The sequence below is a fragment of the Acomys minous genome (genome assembly GCF_964271855.1).
Source record: "Acomys minous genome assembly, chromosome: 13".
NCBI classification, from domain to species: Eukaryota; Metazoa; Chordata; class Mammalia; order Rodentia; family Muridae; genus Acomys; species Acomys minous.
Window position 1 is genome coordinate 87059320 of NC_140495.1, and position 16007 is coordinate 87075326.

Below are 16007 nucleotides of genomic sequence, written 5' to 3' on the forward strand. Positions count from 1 at the left end.
ATATATTTATACTAAAAGTGTAAGTTTCAATGTGACGCTCCACAGCTTACATCCAAATGCCTACTCTAACTATATTTCCATATACAGTTTCATAGACTTTTTAGGCTGGCTAATTTTTGTGTGTAATTTTTCATTTATTTCCAAGTATTTTTAATAATAAGGTTTATATAAAAATAACATATTTTGCTTTCTGTTCCTGTGATAAACACCATGGTCAAAAGCAACTTGGGAAAGAAAGTCCAACTTACACTTCCACATCACACTTCAGTGGTTCTGAACCTCCTAATGCTATGACCTCTTACAGCAGTTCTTCATGTTATAGTGACACCCAGCCATAAAATTATTTTTACTGCTATTTCATAATTGCAATCTTACCACTGTTATGAATCATAATGTAAATATCTGATATGCAAATGGTCTTAGGCGACCCTTGTGAAAGGCTCCTTGGGGCTGGAGAGATGGCTCAGCAGTTAAGAGCATTGACTGTTCTTCCTAGAGGTCCTGTGTTTGATTCCCAGCAACCACATGGTAACTCACAACCATCTATAATGTGACCTAATACCCTCTTCTGACATGCAAGCATACATGGCAGGGGACCACACACATAATAAATAAATGTTTTTTAAAAGGAAGGTTCCTTAATCCACCCCCACCCCACCCAGACACACAAGAGGTCACAACCCACAGGTTGAGAACCACTGTCATAGTGCATCATGCAGAGAAGTCAAGGTAGGAATTCAAGGCAGGGACCTAAAGGCAAGAACTGAAGCAGAGACCATGAAGGAATGCTGCTCATTGACTTGGTCCTCTGGCTTGTTCAGCCACTTTTTTTCTATAATCCAGGCCCACCTGCCTAGGAATGACAGTAGTAGTGCACAGGGGTCTGAGCCCTCCCACATCAGTTATTAATAAAGAAAATATTCCCGCCAACACGGTCACAGGCCAATCAGATAAAGATAACTCATGAGTTGAGGTTCCCTCTTCATAAAAAGTTTATCAATTTAACAACAAACATGAGTAATAAAACACATGAGTTAATAATTAAAGTTTAAAGACTGCATCAGAACTGGAAATAAACTGAGAAATCTAACTATGCCCAACCCACTCTTATCATAGACCATGCTTCTCCTTTATCTCCAAATAAAGTAATGTTCATTATCAAAAGAGAAGATGGTTACGGCCTATTTTAGGATTAAAATCTAGCAGGAATATCTCACACCACATTCAAAGCTCAATTTATAAAAACAATTTTCTGCTGATGGTAATCTAATTCTACACAACAAACTTCAGCTTTAATCTTTCTTCCTTTCACTAGGCTGTTCTTACATCTTAACAACATAGGGATGTAAATTTTTCACTTTGTTTTACCAGGAACACACAGAATGGGTTATACTTGGTCCTAAGTTGTTTTCATGTGAGACAAAACTAAATCTGATCCTAAAATCCCTAAGAATAACTAAATAAGAAATCTGTGGCTACTGCATTTTATATAAAAGAAAACATACAAAGCACTAAAATTACTATGATGGCATGCCTAACTTATGATGTGTATCTAAGTATATATTTATATATGTAAATAAAGCATCTTAGGATGATTTTTGCCTATTTCATATTTGTGTGTCTGCATCAGCAAGAGACCCGGGGAGGGGGGAGGGGGGAGAGCACGCACTGGACCACACACCTACTCTTGTAAGCCAGAAGAGGTTTTTCAAGAAATCCAATCTTAGTTAAGCCTACATAAGTCACAATTCTAAAAATGTAATACTATGGGGGAAAACAAACATTTTTAAACCCTGCTTATAAGAGCATCTATGTTTTTTTATATTATTTAGGACAAATAACATCTATATACTTTAAGTTTTAAAGAAAGATAAAGTAATTTAGGTAAAATACTTGTTGAAAGATCAACAGCCTCACTTCAAAGGAAATCAGGAAACTAAAAAATAAAATATGCCATACTTTAAAGCAACTTTTGTTGCCCTGAGAAACAAATGAAAGATCCACTTTAATGAAAGGCAACTTCAAAAATGTCTATTATAACGTCCTTAACAAATAGTTAACTTACAATTGATAAGAAAACAGGACTGTAACACACTCTGAAGTTATACCTGTAAGATATTTCAGATACAATGTATATGTTTTCCATGTTCAGATACAGCTTATTTTATTCTTAACACACGGGGTGGTTTTGTTGTTATTATTATTGTTGTTGTTGTTACCTTTTTTGTGGAAAAAGGAAAGGACCCATGAAGTAAGAAAGAGATAAAAATTATAAATATAAAATGTTATTGGTAAGAAAGGTTTGTGAAAAAGGAAATGCTTTTAAATGCAACAAAATTCTGTTGTAAAACATGGTAAGATTTTGTTCTAGAGTAAAAAACTGTTCCAAAATGGGAAATGAAAGATGAGAACAAAACTAGAAAGTTGAAGTGTTTTGTAAAAAGGTTGTGTGGGCTGGAGAGTTGGCTCAGCAGTTAAAAGCAGTTGCTGCTCTTGTAGAGGACCTTGTTCAACTCTGAACCCACATGGTGCTTGCAACTCTCTGGAACTACAGTTCCAGAAGACCCAATGTCCTTCTTGATTTCTGCATAAATACATGCAGGCAAAACCCTCATACACACAAAATAAAATAAACCTAAGAAAATTTTAAAAGCTTGTTAAAGTTGAAAGTTAAAGATGACATGAGAGTAACTAAGTTGACTGAAATAAAAACTATAAATATTTTATATTTTCCTATAAATATTCCTCAAGTCAACATTGAGATAAAACTGATGCTTGATGCTCTGTTTACAATGTTTTTAAAAATATCAATCTGCCCTCAGTTTAGAGAATAACTATTTTGTCTTATATATTGCTGAGTAAAACATGTAAGACTTGGTAATTAGATTGTACCCAACTGCTAAGATCATATGGTTTACCATTGGATAAAGTCTTCACTTCCTGTTTAGTCACCATCTTAGCAGTGGGTAAAATCATATTAAAAAGAATTATTTTGGGCTGGAGAGATGTCTCAGAGGTTAAGAGCACTGTCTGTTCTTCCAAAGGTCATGAGTTCAATTCCCAGCAACCACATGGTAGCTCACAACTGTCTATACTGAGATCTGGTGCTCTCTTCTCATGTGCAAGTGTATATACGCAGGCAGAACACTGTATACACAATACATAAATCTTTTTTAAAAAAGAGAATTATTTCAATTGAGACATTCCTGTTAAATTACTTAATAACAGTAAAATTTATTTTAATGAAGAAGTATTTAAGACTATATAAAGTTAGGCCTACTGCAGAAAAATTTCATTGTGTCTATTATCTCTAATCCTCGTATTAACCACACATAGGAAAAAGGGGCTAAATAACAAAGTTCTCAGCTTCCTTACCAATAGTCAACCTAGTTTTAAAATAGTTTTTTTTTTTTGGGAGGGGGGCTATGATGAGTGTTTCTCTCAGCTGCTACTTTTATTTCTTTAGAACACACTGTGTTTAATTTTAGTTATAATACTCCTAACATATACTAAGTAAAGGCTATGTTAGAGACAGACAGTGAAAAAGAGGAGAATAGTAAGTCAGGCCTGGATCGTGATTGGGGGTGAATTTAATGACATGATCCAGGGTTTTCTTCCTTGATGGAGTTACCAACCATTTATTTCTCCTGAAAACTGTTTTCCTGACTACTCTGTCACTTTTATCAGAATCTAGGAATGAGCCTCTAAGCACCTTGAGAAATAAAACAATATTTGGTCTCACCTGCACAAAATATAGTAAACAAGGGAGGTGTGAATTCATGTTCCCAGCAAACCCCATACCCGTGTTACATTCTGTAAGGCTGAACGACCATAACGTCTGTGGCTGTGAAGAGCTCTATTAATAGAAATGCTACAGTTAAAGGGAAACTATCTTGGAGTACCTTACACTCTCCTATATAGCTATTGTCCACCTCTGTGTGTGATCCAATATCCTTGTTAGAGAATCCTTTTAAAATGTGCAAAGACATACCTCGCCTCTAGCAAACCAAAGGCAGAGTATCACTAGATGGTATCTGAAGCTTGTGAGAGCTTTGCTCATTTACTGTAACCTGCTCACCTCATGCTTCCTACACTGTACTCTATCTTGAATAGTGACTCTCTCCGCTCTGTTACTGTACAGATGCTACCCACCCATTACCATGCTGGAACACGGTTTTTGTGGTGACCTGAATCTATCTTCCAGGACCGCAGTCACTAAGAGTCAGCTCCACAACGAATGCTCTCTTACTAGCTTAGAGGCAAGAGCTTTTTTTTTTTCCCCAACACAGAAAACTGGAAGAGCATGCATCAAAAACTATTACTCAAAGACCAAATCTGGTTGAGCATCTGTTCTTATAAATAACTGTTTCACTGAGGCATGGCCACGTATATCTGTTTACGTACTGTTCCGTGCTATTTTCACATCAAAATGGCAGAGCAAAACAGTCCATAAAACGATATATTCTGCAAAGCTTGAAGTAATTTTTTCCTTTATAGAAAAAGATTAGCAAGTTCTGTACTAACAGTGTCAATTCTAATTTTATGAGATGATTTATTAATCCAGTTACTGGGCTTTACTACTGGGCTCCTGGGACAAGAAGAAATCAAATCCTAGGATCCACACTAGTGGGATTCCAATGGGAGAACCCCTCCCTGCACTGAGCTGTGACCCTAAACGCCTTACTGCCAGGGTGGGGATGAACCAGGAATAAACCTACAACTATTCTCTTCTTCCCAAAGACCCATAGCAGTATTTGTTCTTTTGTAACTAAAAGGGGAAAAAAATGACACATTGTTGGGAGCTTCTGGCCAAAATACCAGTCTTGCATATAATGCAAGAAGTCTCTGATTCTGGAAACCTCCAGGAATGATATGGGTTCAGTGATCCCTCAAGAACTAGTGTCACAGAAAGCTAATGCAAGCAAGTCCAAATCTGTCCAATGAAGATATCTTTATATTAGGCCTCAAAGTATCCCTGCAAATTATACACCAAAGCCACAAGAACTATATATTTTTAATAAAAAGCACCTCAAAATATACAAAGAGGAATAGCCACAAATGAAAATTTTACTTAAATTATTATAAACTACAATTATACAATAGGAACAAAATACAAACTAGATTGTTAGTAAAAAGACAATAAAAAAGTGATCTTACAAATACAATATGAATAGCAACACAACAGAATGTACAAATCTGAAAAGCTGTAATAAAAATTAAGATATATGTTTAGCAGTAAATTAGACAACAGAAAAATACAGAGACAGTGAGAGACAGAGGCACAGACACAAAGAGAGACAGCTGAGATAGTTCAGTGGTGAGGTAGGGAAAGAGAGAGAACAGAGCCTAGTGGATCTCTGCAGGAGAGTGAAATGCAAGATAATTAATTAGAATCCACAGAGCAGAACACTGGAGAGAAGAAAGCTGCACAGATAGAAAGCTCTGTGACCTCGCTGGTCCACGTCAAGCCTAACTGGCAATGGTGTGTGTATGCTTGGCAGCAAAGTACTTAAAGATCACAGTCATGTCCTGTATTAGGGAACATGCTGGTGGTCACAAAACCAAATGTTTCCATATAACTATAGTTTAAACTGTATGCTGAAATCAATAAAGATTATTCTAAAAAATATTCTAATTGCTGAGACTTCTCAGCGGTGACAGCTCAATTTGCCTGTACCTCTAGGCCCAGGAGATCCAGTACCCTACTCTGTCCTCTACAGGCACCAGGCATACAGGTATTATAAACACATACACATAAGCAAAGCACTCATAGACCTAAAATATATTTTTAAATATGCATTACTAAAGTTTAGTTTAAAGGAAAATTTAAAAGGCCTGGGAAATACCTAATTCATAGAAATGGCTCATCTATGAAGAAAACTGGGGCTGAACTTGAAGGAATGACTGAGGTAGACTCAAACAGTTCTATGCTAGCTGGCATTTCACCTAAATTATATCTATATATTTATTACCTTAATAACTGAGAGAAAACATCCAACAATGAAATTAATAGAGAAAAGCAAGTTAACATCTAAAGCTCAATCTAGGCAGGAAGTTATACCTATATAAGTCTTAGTCCGTAATCCAGTGAAAGTTACTCTGGAGATCAAGTATCCTGTCTCCACGCTAAGGCTCACTCAAAAATACTTTTACTTACATACAAATTAGTTCTAAGTTGATGTAACCATTAAGAGCATTTAAAGTGAGGCATCCTAGGTCTCTGTGCTGAAAGGCCACACCCTAACCTGGACAACACAGACTCAGTTCATACAGGATGACTCTGCAAAACAGCTTGTCATAATGAAACTATATATATCTCAGAAAAGAAAAAGAATGAAAAGCTATACCAAAATATTCCTCCCTTTCTCTGAAATCCAAAATCAATACAGAATCCACAACTAACTTTTATAATGCTACTAAAGAAAAATGGACAAGAAATGACATAAGATAAAACATAAGCTAGGGCTGGAGAGATGGCTCCGTGGTTATGAGTGCTGCCTGCTCTTCCAAAGGTCCTGAGTTCAAGTCCCAGCACCCACATGGTGGCTCACAACCATCTGTAATGTGATCTGATGCCCTCTTCTGCCCTACAGGTGTACACGCAGGCACAACACTGTATACATAATAATCAATAAATAGATGTTTTAAAAAATAAGCTAGAATTATTAAACATTTTGATGCAGGTTCTAAAATTATTTTTGTTGCTACCTCATAACTATAGTTTTGCTACTCTTATGAATTGTAATGCAAATATCTGTGTTTTCCAGTGGTCTGAGGCTACCCCTGTGAAAGGGTCATTCAAGCCCGGAAGGAGCTGTGACCCACAGGTTGAGAAGTGCTGATATAGACAGTTCTTACTGGAGAATGTTTCTATCAGGTTAGCAGCTTACAGGGGTGCGGGTTATCTTGTTTTCTCATATTTTAGTGTTTTTGCAATGGGACCTGGGCAACTAGAGTTTATGAGATGAGTTTCCAGCCCACCTACATTGACTAGGACTTTAGTTCCAGTTTTACTGTCACTCACACTTGGTTGATTTCTGATCATAAAAGAAGAATGTACAGCTCAGTCTTTTAGGAGACTTAATATTGAGGAGTTTTTTGGTTTTTGTTTTGTTTTTTGTTTTTTAGTGAAGAGGCTGGTGTGATACTAATTCAGTGGTTACTGGGGGCTCTCTGGGATCTTAGTGGTAGTGTGTGACTATTTAAGTAAGGTCCCAGGCTGAGGAAGGAAGTGGTGGATCAGGATCTGGGGCCAATAGGCAGGGGTTAGAGCCAATAGGATTTATTAACAGCTGTGACGCTGGCTACTGGGGCAGGGGCAGGGAACAAGGAGACTCACCAAGAAAGCCCATGAGTTCAGCTCATTGCTGGGCCTGAATTGAAGGAGAGGTGGTATGGGATGAGAGGGGGCAGGAATCACCAAAAATGCCTGTCACGTGGCTCCGTCTGGCTCTAAACCTAGGTAGACTGTCTGAGTGGATTTAAGGTCTGCCTAATTGGAGAGGACTCATGCCTGGTACTGAAAACCTAGCCGAGAACCCAAATGAGACATAAATATATAACACAACTCAAGGCCCAGGGATACACAAGAGGGGACAGAGCCAGAGGACCAGGAGAACTGCTGTGAAACAGCATCTTCTAGACATGACAGTGACGATGCAGTGATGAGCTCTCAACAGCTACAGTTGCCCAGAGACCACATGCCACACTCAGTGTGTGTGTGTGTGTGTGTGTGTGTGTGTGTGTGTGTGTGTGTTGGATACATACACACAGACATATATCTATGAAGAAGAGGACATGAATTTGAGAGGCACTATGAGAAAGGCATGTTGAAAGTCAGGGAGAGAAGGGTGATTACGATCAAAGTACATTGTACTCATATATGAAAGTCTAAATAAGTTTCCTACAATGTTTAAGTTTTTCTCAACAAGGCAAGTCTAAATACTAGTGAAAATATTCACTGGATATACACTAAATAACAGGAAATAGTTACAACTATTTTCACTAAATATATATTATAATGCTGTGATTTAATTATTCTAAATAAATATGACAACTCAAGAGAAAAATACCAACTTGGCAATAATGGCAAAACACTGATAAATTGCTAAACTAGAAAGAAAAGAAAAAAATTATGGGAAGCAAAGTCACAGTAAGCCAAAAATAAAATTGCAGCTCAAGAGGAAGAAGGCAAAGTCTTCACTCTGGAATAAAACTGGTCTTATTACAAGAAAGGATACAAACAAACAAGCAAACAAACAAATGTCACATACCTCTCTTCTTTATTTATTTGGTCACCAAATCCCACTGTATTCACAATGGTCAGTTTCAAGTGAACATTACTCTCCTGGAGTTCGTATGTCTGAGCTCTAAGTCTGACACATGGACAAAAATGTGAGGATTCAAGTTCTTCAAAATTAGTATTAAACAATGTGTTAATCAGTGTTGATTTTCCAATGCCAGTCTCCCCTGAAAAACACAAAGCACATTCTCACAAGAGCCGAGAATCACTAGGAATAATCACATATGTAAACTCTAGGATGGCTTGAAAAATTCTAACGATTTCAAAGATTAGGTGGCCTACAAAAGACATTTGGCTAACGCGTGTCTTAAATCACTAGAGAAACAGTGATTATACATGCTAAGTTACTCTGAGCTCTAAAGAGAGTACTAAAAGTTAAAAAAAAAAAAAAGAAGTTTGAAGTTAAGCAAAACAAAACTAGTAGAATTTAAACAACTCATAAAATTCATAGACACAAGTATCATCCTGCTTATACAAAGAATAAACTGAGCACCGGAACACAAATTTGGAGAACTTGGAGGAAGAGTACTAGCACTCACCCACACAGAGAATATTAAAACAGAAGCCTTGCTGAATGGATCTATCCACTAGCTGATCAGGTAAACTTTCAAAACCAACATGGCCACACATAGTCAAGGAACGGGTATGTTCTTTTTTCTGAAGGAAAAAAAAAACAAATAACTTTATTTAATTACATTGATATTTGATTTAATTACTATAGGCTTAAGAGCAGGAGAGCTGACCCCACCCCTAGCCAACTACAGTACTCAGATGGTTCTGCACATTGCAGGAGTTGTGGGTAGGCCAGCCCAAGGATATCAGTGTGGAAGATCTGGCTCCCATTTGGTGGCATAGATGAGGGAGAAATACCCTCCTCTTCCCTTCCTGCTCATCACCTGCAGCAGGCAGGAGACCTAGCCCTGGAGTCATGAGAGCAGGAGAACTGGCTCTGCCCCTCACCAGCTGCAGCACGGGCAGCACAGTAGAGCTGACCTGGATGGTAGGGGCGCAGGGCATGAAGGAAAGAGAGCTGACCTTGCCTCACCTGCTGCAGCACAGCAGGGCTGGCTGGATGTAAGGGTTGAAGGTGAGCTGGCCCTGAGGGCATGAGTGTGGGAAAGCCAGGCCTGCCTCTTGTCTGCTGGGTGGTGGCAGGGATAGACACCTTCCTCCCCTCCCATCCACTGCCATCTATAGCAGGAGGAAGAGCTGTCCTCAGGGTCATGAGGTAGTGAGAGAACTGTCTATGTCACTCACTGGCTGAAACACTTGGAAAGGGGGCCCTACACCTTGATTGCTGGGGGGGGGGGGTTGGGGATTTGCTGGTGAGTGGGCATGAGGGAATAAGAGAGGGAGAGCTGGTAGGCTGATCAACTCAGATAGCTCTCAGTCCCAGATCCAGAACTGGCCTACCCCAACATCTATCTATCTACACCATTGATGAACTGCCAGAGTTCATGAAGGAGCCAGTCCTACAGACCTAGAACTACAGGAATCTCCATGACGCAGGTCAACAGCAGGGTATATGAGGAATCCCAGTGAGGATCCAATATTGGTAGTGTAGCAGAAGCCAGAGACCTTGTACCAGACCAATGAGTCATTGCAAAGGCGTTTGCAAACAAAGAAGTGTGGACAAAAGGGTATACTGTGGGACACACTGTGACACATGACAGCTTCCACAGTGAGATTTTTTTTTCTCTATTTGGAGGAAAGTTGCAAGGGTGGAGGGGGAGATGAGTGGTACTGGGATGCTTGATGTGAAATTCACAAAGAGCCAATAAAAAGTTTTAAAATTCTTATCAATGTGTGTATACACACACACACACACACACACACACACACACACACATATCCAGGTGATCTCATCAACAAAAATACCAACAGTAAAGCTGGGCGGTGGTGGCACATGCCTTTAATCCCAGCACTCGGGAGGCAGAGGCAGGTGGATCAATGTGAGTTCGAGGCCAGCTTGGTCTACAAAGCGAGTCCAGGACAGCCAAGGCTAACACAGAGAAATCCTGTCTTGAAAAAACAAAACATAACAAAACCAAAAAAACAAACACACACACACATATACACAAAACCGACACTACAGCCAACACACTTTTCAGTCCAAAACAAAAAAGGGGGGGAGAGGGGACTCTATTGGGTACTTCTAACTAGCTCCTTCTTCAGAACTTCAGGAAATGAACTTTAGACTTCTTACACCAAACTTGTGCCATCTTCTGAGAATACACCCACATGGATTTAAAATCTATATACCACTCATCTTCAAATACATTGATAACTGAATACCTAAATATTTCTAACTCTCGCTTTTGTTTTTAAAATCTTTTTATGCTTATTTTGAAAATCTAAAATTTTATCTCAGATATGTTGTAACTGGCTTAATAGTAATACTCATCTTGTTTTTGATAAACCTACAAATGAGGATGAAAAGTCCTATCATTAAAGTACACTTTTGTAATGATTGTTTGCTTACCCCATAACCATATCTTACTTAAGCCTAGTTTTCATATTTTAAATGATTCAATACATTCACTGCCTTTGTAAAAGAACTTCCTCATTACTCAGTATAATTTGGATATTTAAAATCTAGTTTTATATAAAAAGTTAGATCTTGCAACTAAAACCGTATGAGTGATACATATTTTTAAATTTATGTATATTTCATGTACATTGGTGTTTTGCCTACATGTATGTCTATGTGAGAGTATCAAATCCCCTGGAACTAGAGTAACAGACAGCTGTGACCTGCCATGTGGGTGCTGGGAATTGAGCCTTGGTCTCTTGGAAGAGCAGCAGTGCTCTTAACCGCTGAGGCATCTTTCTAACCCCAATATTGAATTTTAAATCTAAGTTCTTATAGATAAACATAGTTATTCCCTTTAAAACAAAAAGTAAATAAATACCAACATGGTTCAATTAATTAGATTACTAAGTTTCTATTAAAACAGTGAATTAAATGTTCTAAAAGGTCCTATAACATATTCAAATGTTTGACAAACTTAAAGTAATTTAAACTCCATCTATACTAGTTAGAGATAGAGAGATCTGAGTTAACTCTTCTGATCCCAATTATACAGAAGACATAAATCTCTAATAATAATATGAGCTGATATTTCTTGATTATTTAAGGGTAACACAGTACAGTTAGCCAGGATTTTAGAAGTAACTAAATAATATTCATATTTTCTACTAAAAAAAGGATATGGACAAATATCAGTGTGACCCCTACTAGAAGACCATTTTTCTACCCTAAGTATTAATATTTTTAAAAATAAGATTTAATTATGATGCCTATGTGCTGGTTAATCATTTGTTGTTGTTTTGTCAACTTGAGAGACGCTAAGTCATCTGGGAAGAGAACCTCAACTAATAAAATACCATTAAATTGGCCTGTAGGCAAGTCTGTGGAACATTTTCTTGGTTAATGGTTGATGTGAAGGCTCAACTCACTGTGTGCAATGACACCCATAGGCAGAAGGCCCTAAGAAAAGTAGAGGAGCATGAGCTTTGAGAGTAGGCCAGTAAGCAATGTTCTTCTATGGACTCTGCTTTTAGTCCCTGCCTCTAGGCTCCAGATAAATTCTTGCCCTAACTTCCCTCAACAAGTGACTGTGATGTAGAAATACAAGATAAATTATACCATTTCCTCGCCAGGGTACTTTTGGTCATAGTCTTTATCACAGCAATAAAAATCTAAGTAGGACAACTTATAAGACTTATAAAATTCAAAAAAAATTAAAAAGAAAAAGAAAAAAAGACATAAAATTCTGATTACTGACAAGTCTCACCTCTAGTTCTGCCACTATTATTAATATTTGATACATGTGAAAAGATAATTTTATTAAAAGAAAAATTTATAATACTGCATTATTATCAACTATTTTGGTAATGTTAACTGTTCATTTATTTCCTCAAACTAAAATCTGATATTATACCCTACTATGTACTTTTCTATTGCTATGAAAATGCACCATGATCAAAAGCAACTTAAAGGTTTCGTTTAGCTTATAATTCCAAATGAGATAAAGTCTGTCGTGGTGAGAAACGCACGGAACAAGCCAGGACAGCACAGTGTAGATGCAGGGAGCGGGCTCATCACATTTCATCTACACACAGGAAGCAGAGAGAACAGCAAGCAAGGCACTCTATAAAACTTCAACCCACACACTTCTGCCAGCAAGGTTCTACCTCCTAAAAATTCCAAAGCTTTTCCAAAAAGTGCCAACTGGGGACAAGGTATTGAAATAAAGGAGCAGGTGGTGAGCATTTCTCATTCAAACTACCACAAACAGTAAGATAATAAAACATATCATCAAGAAGTCAGCATCCAAAAATAAGTTATAATGATCTAGATATCAAAGACCAATCTTCCCTAAAAACTATAGCCAGGCATTCAGCATGAGGGTCAGCTCATAAACTGGCCAAGAGACAAACTAAAATTAAAACGTTAGCAAATAAAATACTCTGTAAGTCACAGCTGACTTAGACACAGGAAAAAGACTGTCTGGTTAGGATGTAATGGCACATGGAGAGGATTGTTTTAACTTTAGGTATAATAGTCATATTATATGTCACATATAAATATTATGGCAGTTGCAGGCAAAGGGAAATTAGACCAGGATCATGATACAATCCAGAGATTTTACCAAGCTTTTCTCTCAAAAACCGCTTTTCCTACCTACTCATCTGCATCAATATCAGCACTGGAAATAAGCCTGTCTAAAACAATAGGATACCAAAGAATAGTTGGACTATGCAAGCACTGTAGTGAACAAAAGTAATCAAACAAGGGAGGGGGCAAACTGCAGAGACAATTATCTATTACTTGAGAGACACATCTCCCAAATTCTTCCGGAATGCATGCCTTGTCATTGTGGCTTATGAAGGAGCTAACCCTTTTCCTGGGTTAAAAAGTCATTTGAAGATTGCAGCGGAGTCTGAGTGGAAATTCAGAAAAGGCACTAAAGAAAGGGAAGAATGCAAACTCTATATGCATATTCCTCTCTAACCCATGCTTACCAAAGGTGCACACAGCAAAGAAATGCAAGGATCCCACCTAGGACCATTAAAGGAGCCAGACATTCATGAAGACTGCTTTCTGGGCAGATAGACAGAGCTTAAATTTTCTATTGAACGTATAAAGAATTTTAGAAGGAACGCATCCCCAGGAATCACAATAATCCCTAGTACAGAAGTGCCAGAACAAAACCTATTAACCAAGGGTCAGCGTGACAAACATGATCAGAATATTCACAACAATATAGTAGATAGTCACAATATCTACCATACAATCAAAAAAGGATTCCAGCAGAAAGAGAAAAATGTGACTCTTATGGGTCAGGAAGAGGAAAAGGTCAACAAAAGAGTTCTATAGGAAATCAAATGTAGAATCAGAAAATAAGAACTTTATTATTAACTGTAGTCTCTCAAAAGAAGTTGCACCTGCATTAAATGAGCTACACAACTGATTGATTAGAACCCAATGATTGTGCAGAGGCTTAAATACTGCAGATATAAAGCCCAACTACCTTTGCTAACTTTGATCCTTAAATCCTTAAACCATTTATTGTCCAAATCTGTGTGACATAGCATCCTATTAGGTAAATCCACCAAATAGCTAATGTCCTAGTTAGGTCAACTTGGCACCACCTAGAGTCATCTGAGAGGAAAGCCTCAACTAAGCAACAGCCTAGATTAGACTGGACTATGGGATGTCTGTTTTATTAATTCAGAGAGGCCCAGACCACTGTGGGAGGTACCACCCCTTAGGGCAGGTGGTCCTGGGATGACTCTAACTGAGACCCCTACTTGTTGTGGTCATGGAGACTTAAGAGGCCACCCTCTAACCAGACAGGACTCCTAGTAGAGGGAGGGGGAACATTAACTTATCCACAAAAACTTAGACCCAAAACTTACCTTGCCTACAAGATGTGCAGGGATGAAGAAAGAACAGAGCTTGAGGATATGTCTAATTAATGCCTGGCCACACCACATAAGAGAGCCAACTCCCGACACTATTAACGACACTCTCCCATGCTTGCAGACGGGAGCCTAGCATAGATGTCCTCTAAGAGGCTCCACCCAGACACTCACAGCCAAATATTGGGCAGAGAACAAAGAGCCTGTGGAAGAGTGGGAGGCAGGATCCGGAGGTGACAAGAGCTCTACAAGAAGACTGGCAGAGCCAACTAACTTGGGCCCAGCGGGGCTTGTAAAGACTGAAACACCAAGGACAATGTATAGATTGGACCTAAGCCCACTACACATATGTACCAATTGGGCAGCTTGGTCTTCATGTGAGCCCCCTAGTATGGGGAATGGGGGCTGTCTCTGACAAGGACTTTGATGCATGCGTTTTGATCACTTCCTCCTGGTGGGGCTCCATTGCCAGGCCACCATGGTAAAGGATGCATTCAGTCCTGACAAGACTTGACTTGCTGGGATGGGTAGGTGGGATGGGGCTCCCTTTTCTGAGGGGTAAGGGAGGGGAATACAGGGAAGAGAGAGGAAAGGTAGAGCCAGGAGGCGAGAAGGGAGGGGAGCTATGATTCAAATGTAAAGTGAATAAATAAAAGTTTAAAAAACACACACACTAGAAAAACATAAACAAGCCAAAGAGAAGGTCAGCAAGCAGTGGTTCCTCCATGGTTTCTGCTTCAGGTTTCTCCCTTGAGTTCCTACTCTGATCTTCCTCAAAGATGGACTATAACCTATAAGAAAAAATAAAGTCTTTCCTCCCTAAGTTGCCTTTGGTCATGATGTTTATCAAAACAACAGAAAAGGAAACTAGAAGAGTCAAGAATGTCATCAGAAAGCAGCTGAAGTGGGTTCTCACTTTGTTGTATCTCACCCAACATTTCCACCTCTAACTGAAAAGTATATTGATTTATGGCTTTCTTCGGTCTATCACTATAAAATTTCATAAAACTCTACCACACTGGAACACATTATTTGGGATAACCCAAATCTATGTTTCCATGCCATGGCTTTAGGACAAACTCTTTTCCCACTTCAGGCAAAGGCTATAAATGTTGTTTTGGTTTGGGTTTGTCTTTTATTGTTGTTGTTGTTGCTGGTTTATGTCATCAGTTATGGAATAAAAATATACCAGATAAATCCCCACATCCAGACCAGGTGCCAGCATGGGCCCCTGTGCACAGCCTTCTGCTGTGTTGTGCTCATCAGTTAATTCTGGGAAGCCAGGCTTCCTGGGGTTGACGGCTTACTCTGGCCTGTTTGTTTAGGACCATACTTACTGAATACCTTTTCTGGTCTACTTTCATAGCATTTTGGTTTTAGGAATCCATTTTGCTTCCCTTGAAAGCATTTTGGTTTCTCACTGTTCAGTTTGTTTTTTGTTTGTAGTTGTTCTCAAACCTCTGAAAATGCTCCCAGATGCTTTATTTCTTTCCCTGAGCACCTTTCTATTTGTAATTAACTCCAACTCCTTTTCATGCTAACTCACCCTGAAGTTCTTCATAACTAAGTCAAGAATTCAGTTTTACTTGAAGTGAGGTCCTAAATATTTAGGGGACTCCTCAGGCTGCAACTGGAGTTGAGCTCCATCCCTGTTGCCACTAACAGTAGGGCAAATAAAAGTGTTTTAAAAAACAAACAAAAGCAGCATGTTGCATAGAAAGGAAGTAAAGTAAGCCAGAAGAGATTTTCAACCCAGGTCACACACATGCGCATACAC

The 16007-nt window shown here is 38.6% G+C and overlaps 1 protein-coding gene across 8 annotated transcripts in view; it reads right to left on the bottom strand.

The window, feature by feature from the left end:
* SEPTIN10 (septin 10) overlaps nt 1-16007 on the bottom strand; it is an 85919-nt gene that overhangs the window by 49182 nt on the left and 20730 nt on the right. For all 8 annotated transcript variants that reach the window (XR_014773766.1, XM_084753581.1, XM_084753578.1 and 5 more), the window contains exons 2-3: nt 8842-8959; nt 8274-8469 (exon numbers count right to left, since the gene is read on the bottom strand). Coding sequence is in view for 7 of the 8 variants with exons in the window: in XM_084753578.1 (XP_084609704.1) it covers nt 8274-8469; nt 8842-8959 (314 nt within the window). In the remaining variant the exon portion in view is untranslated. The remainder of the gene's footprint in view (nt 1-8273; nt 8470-8841; nt 8960-16007) is intronic.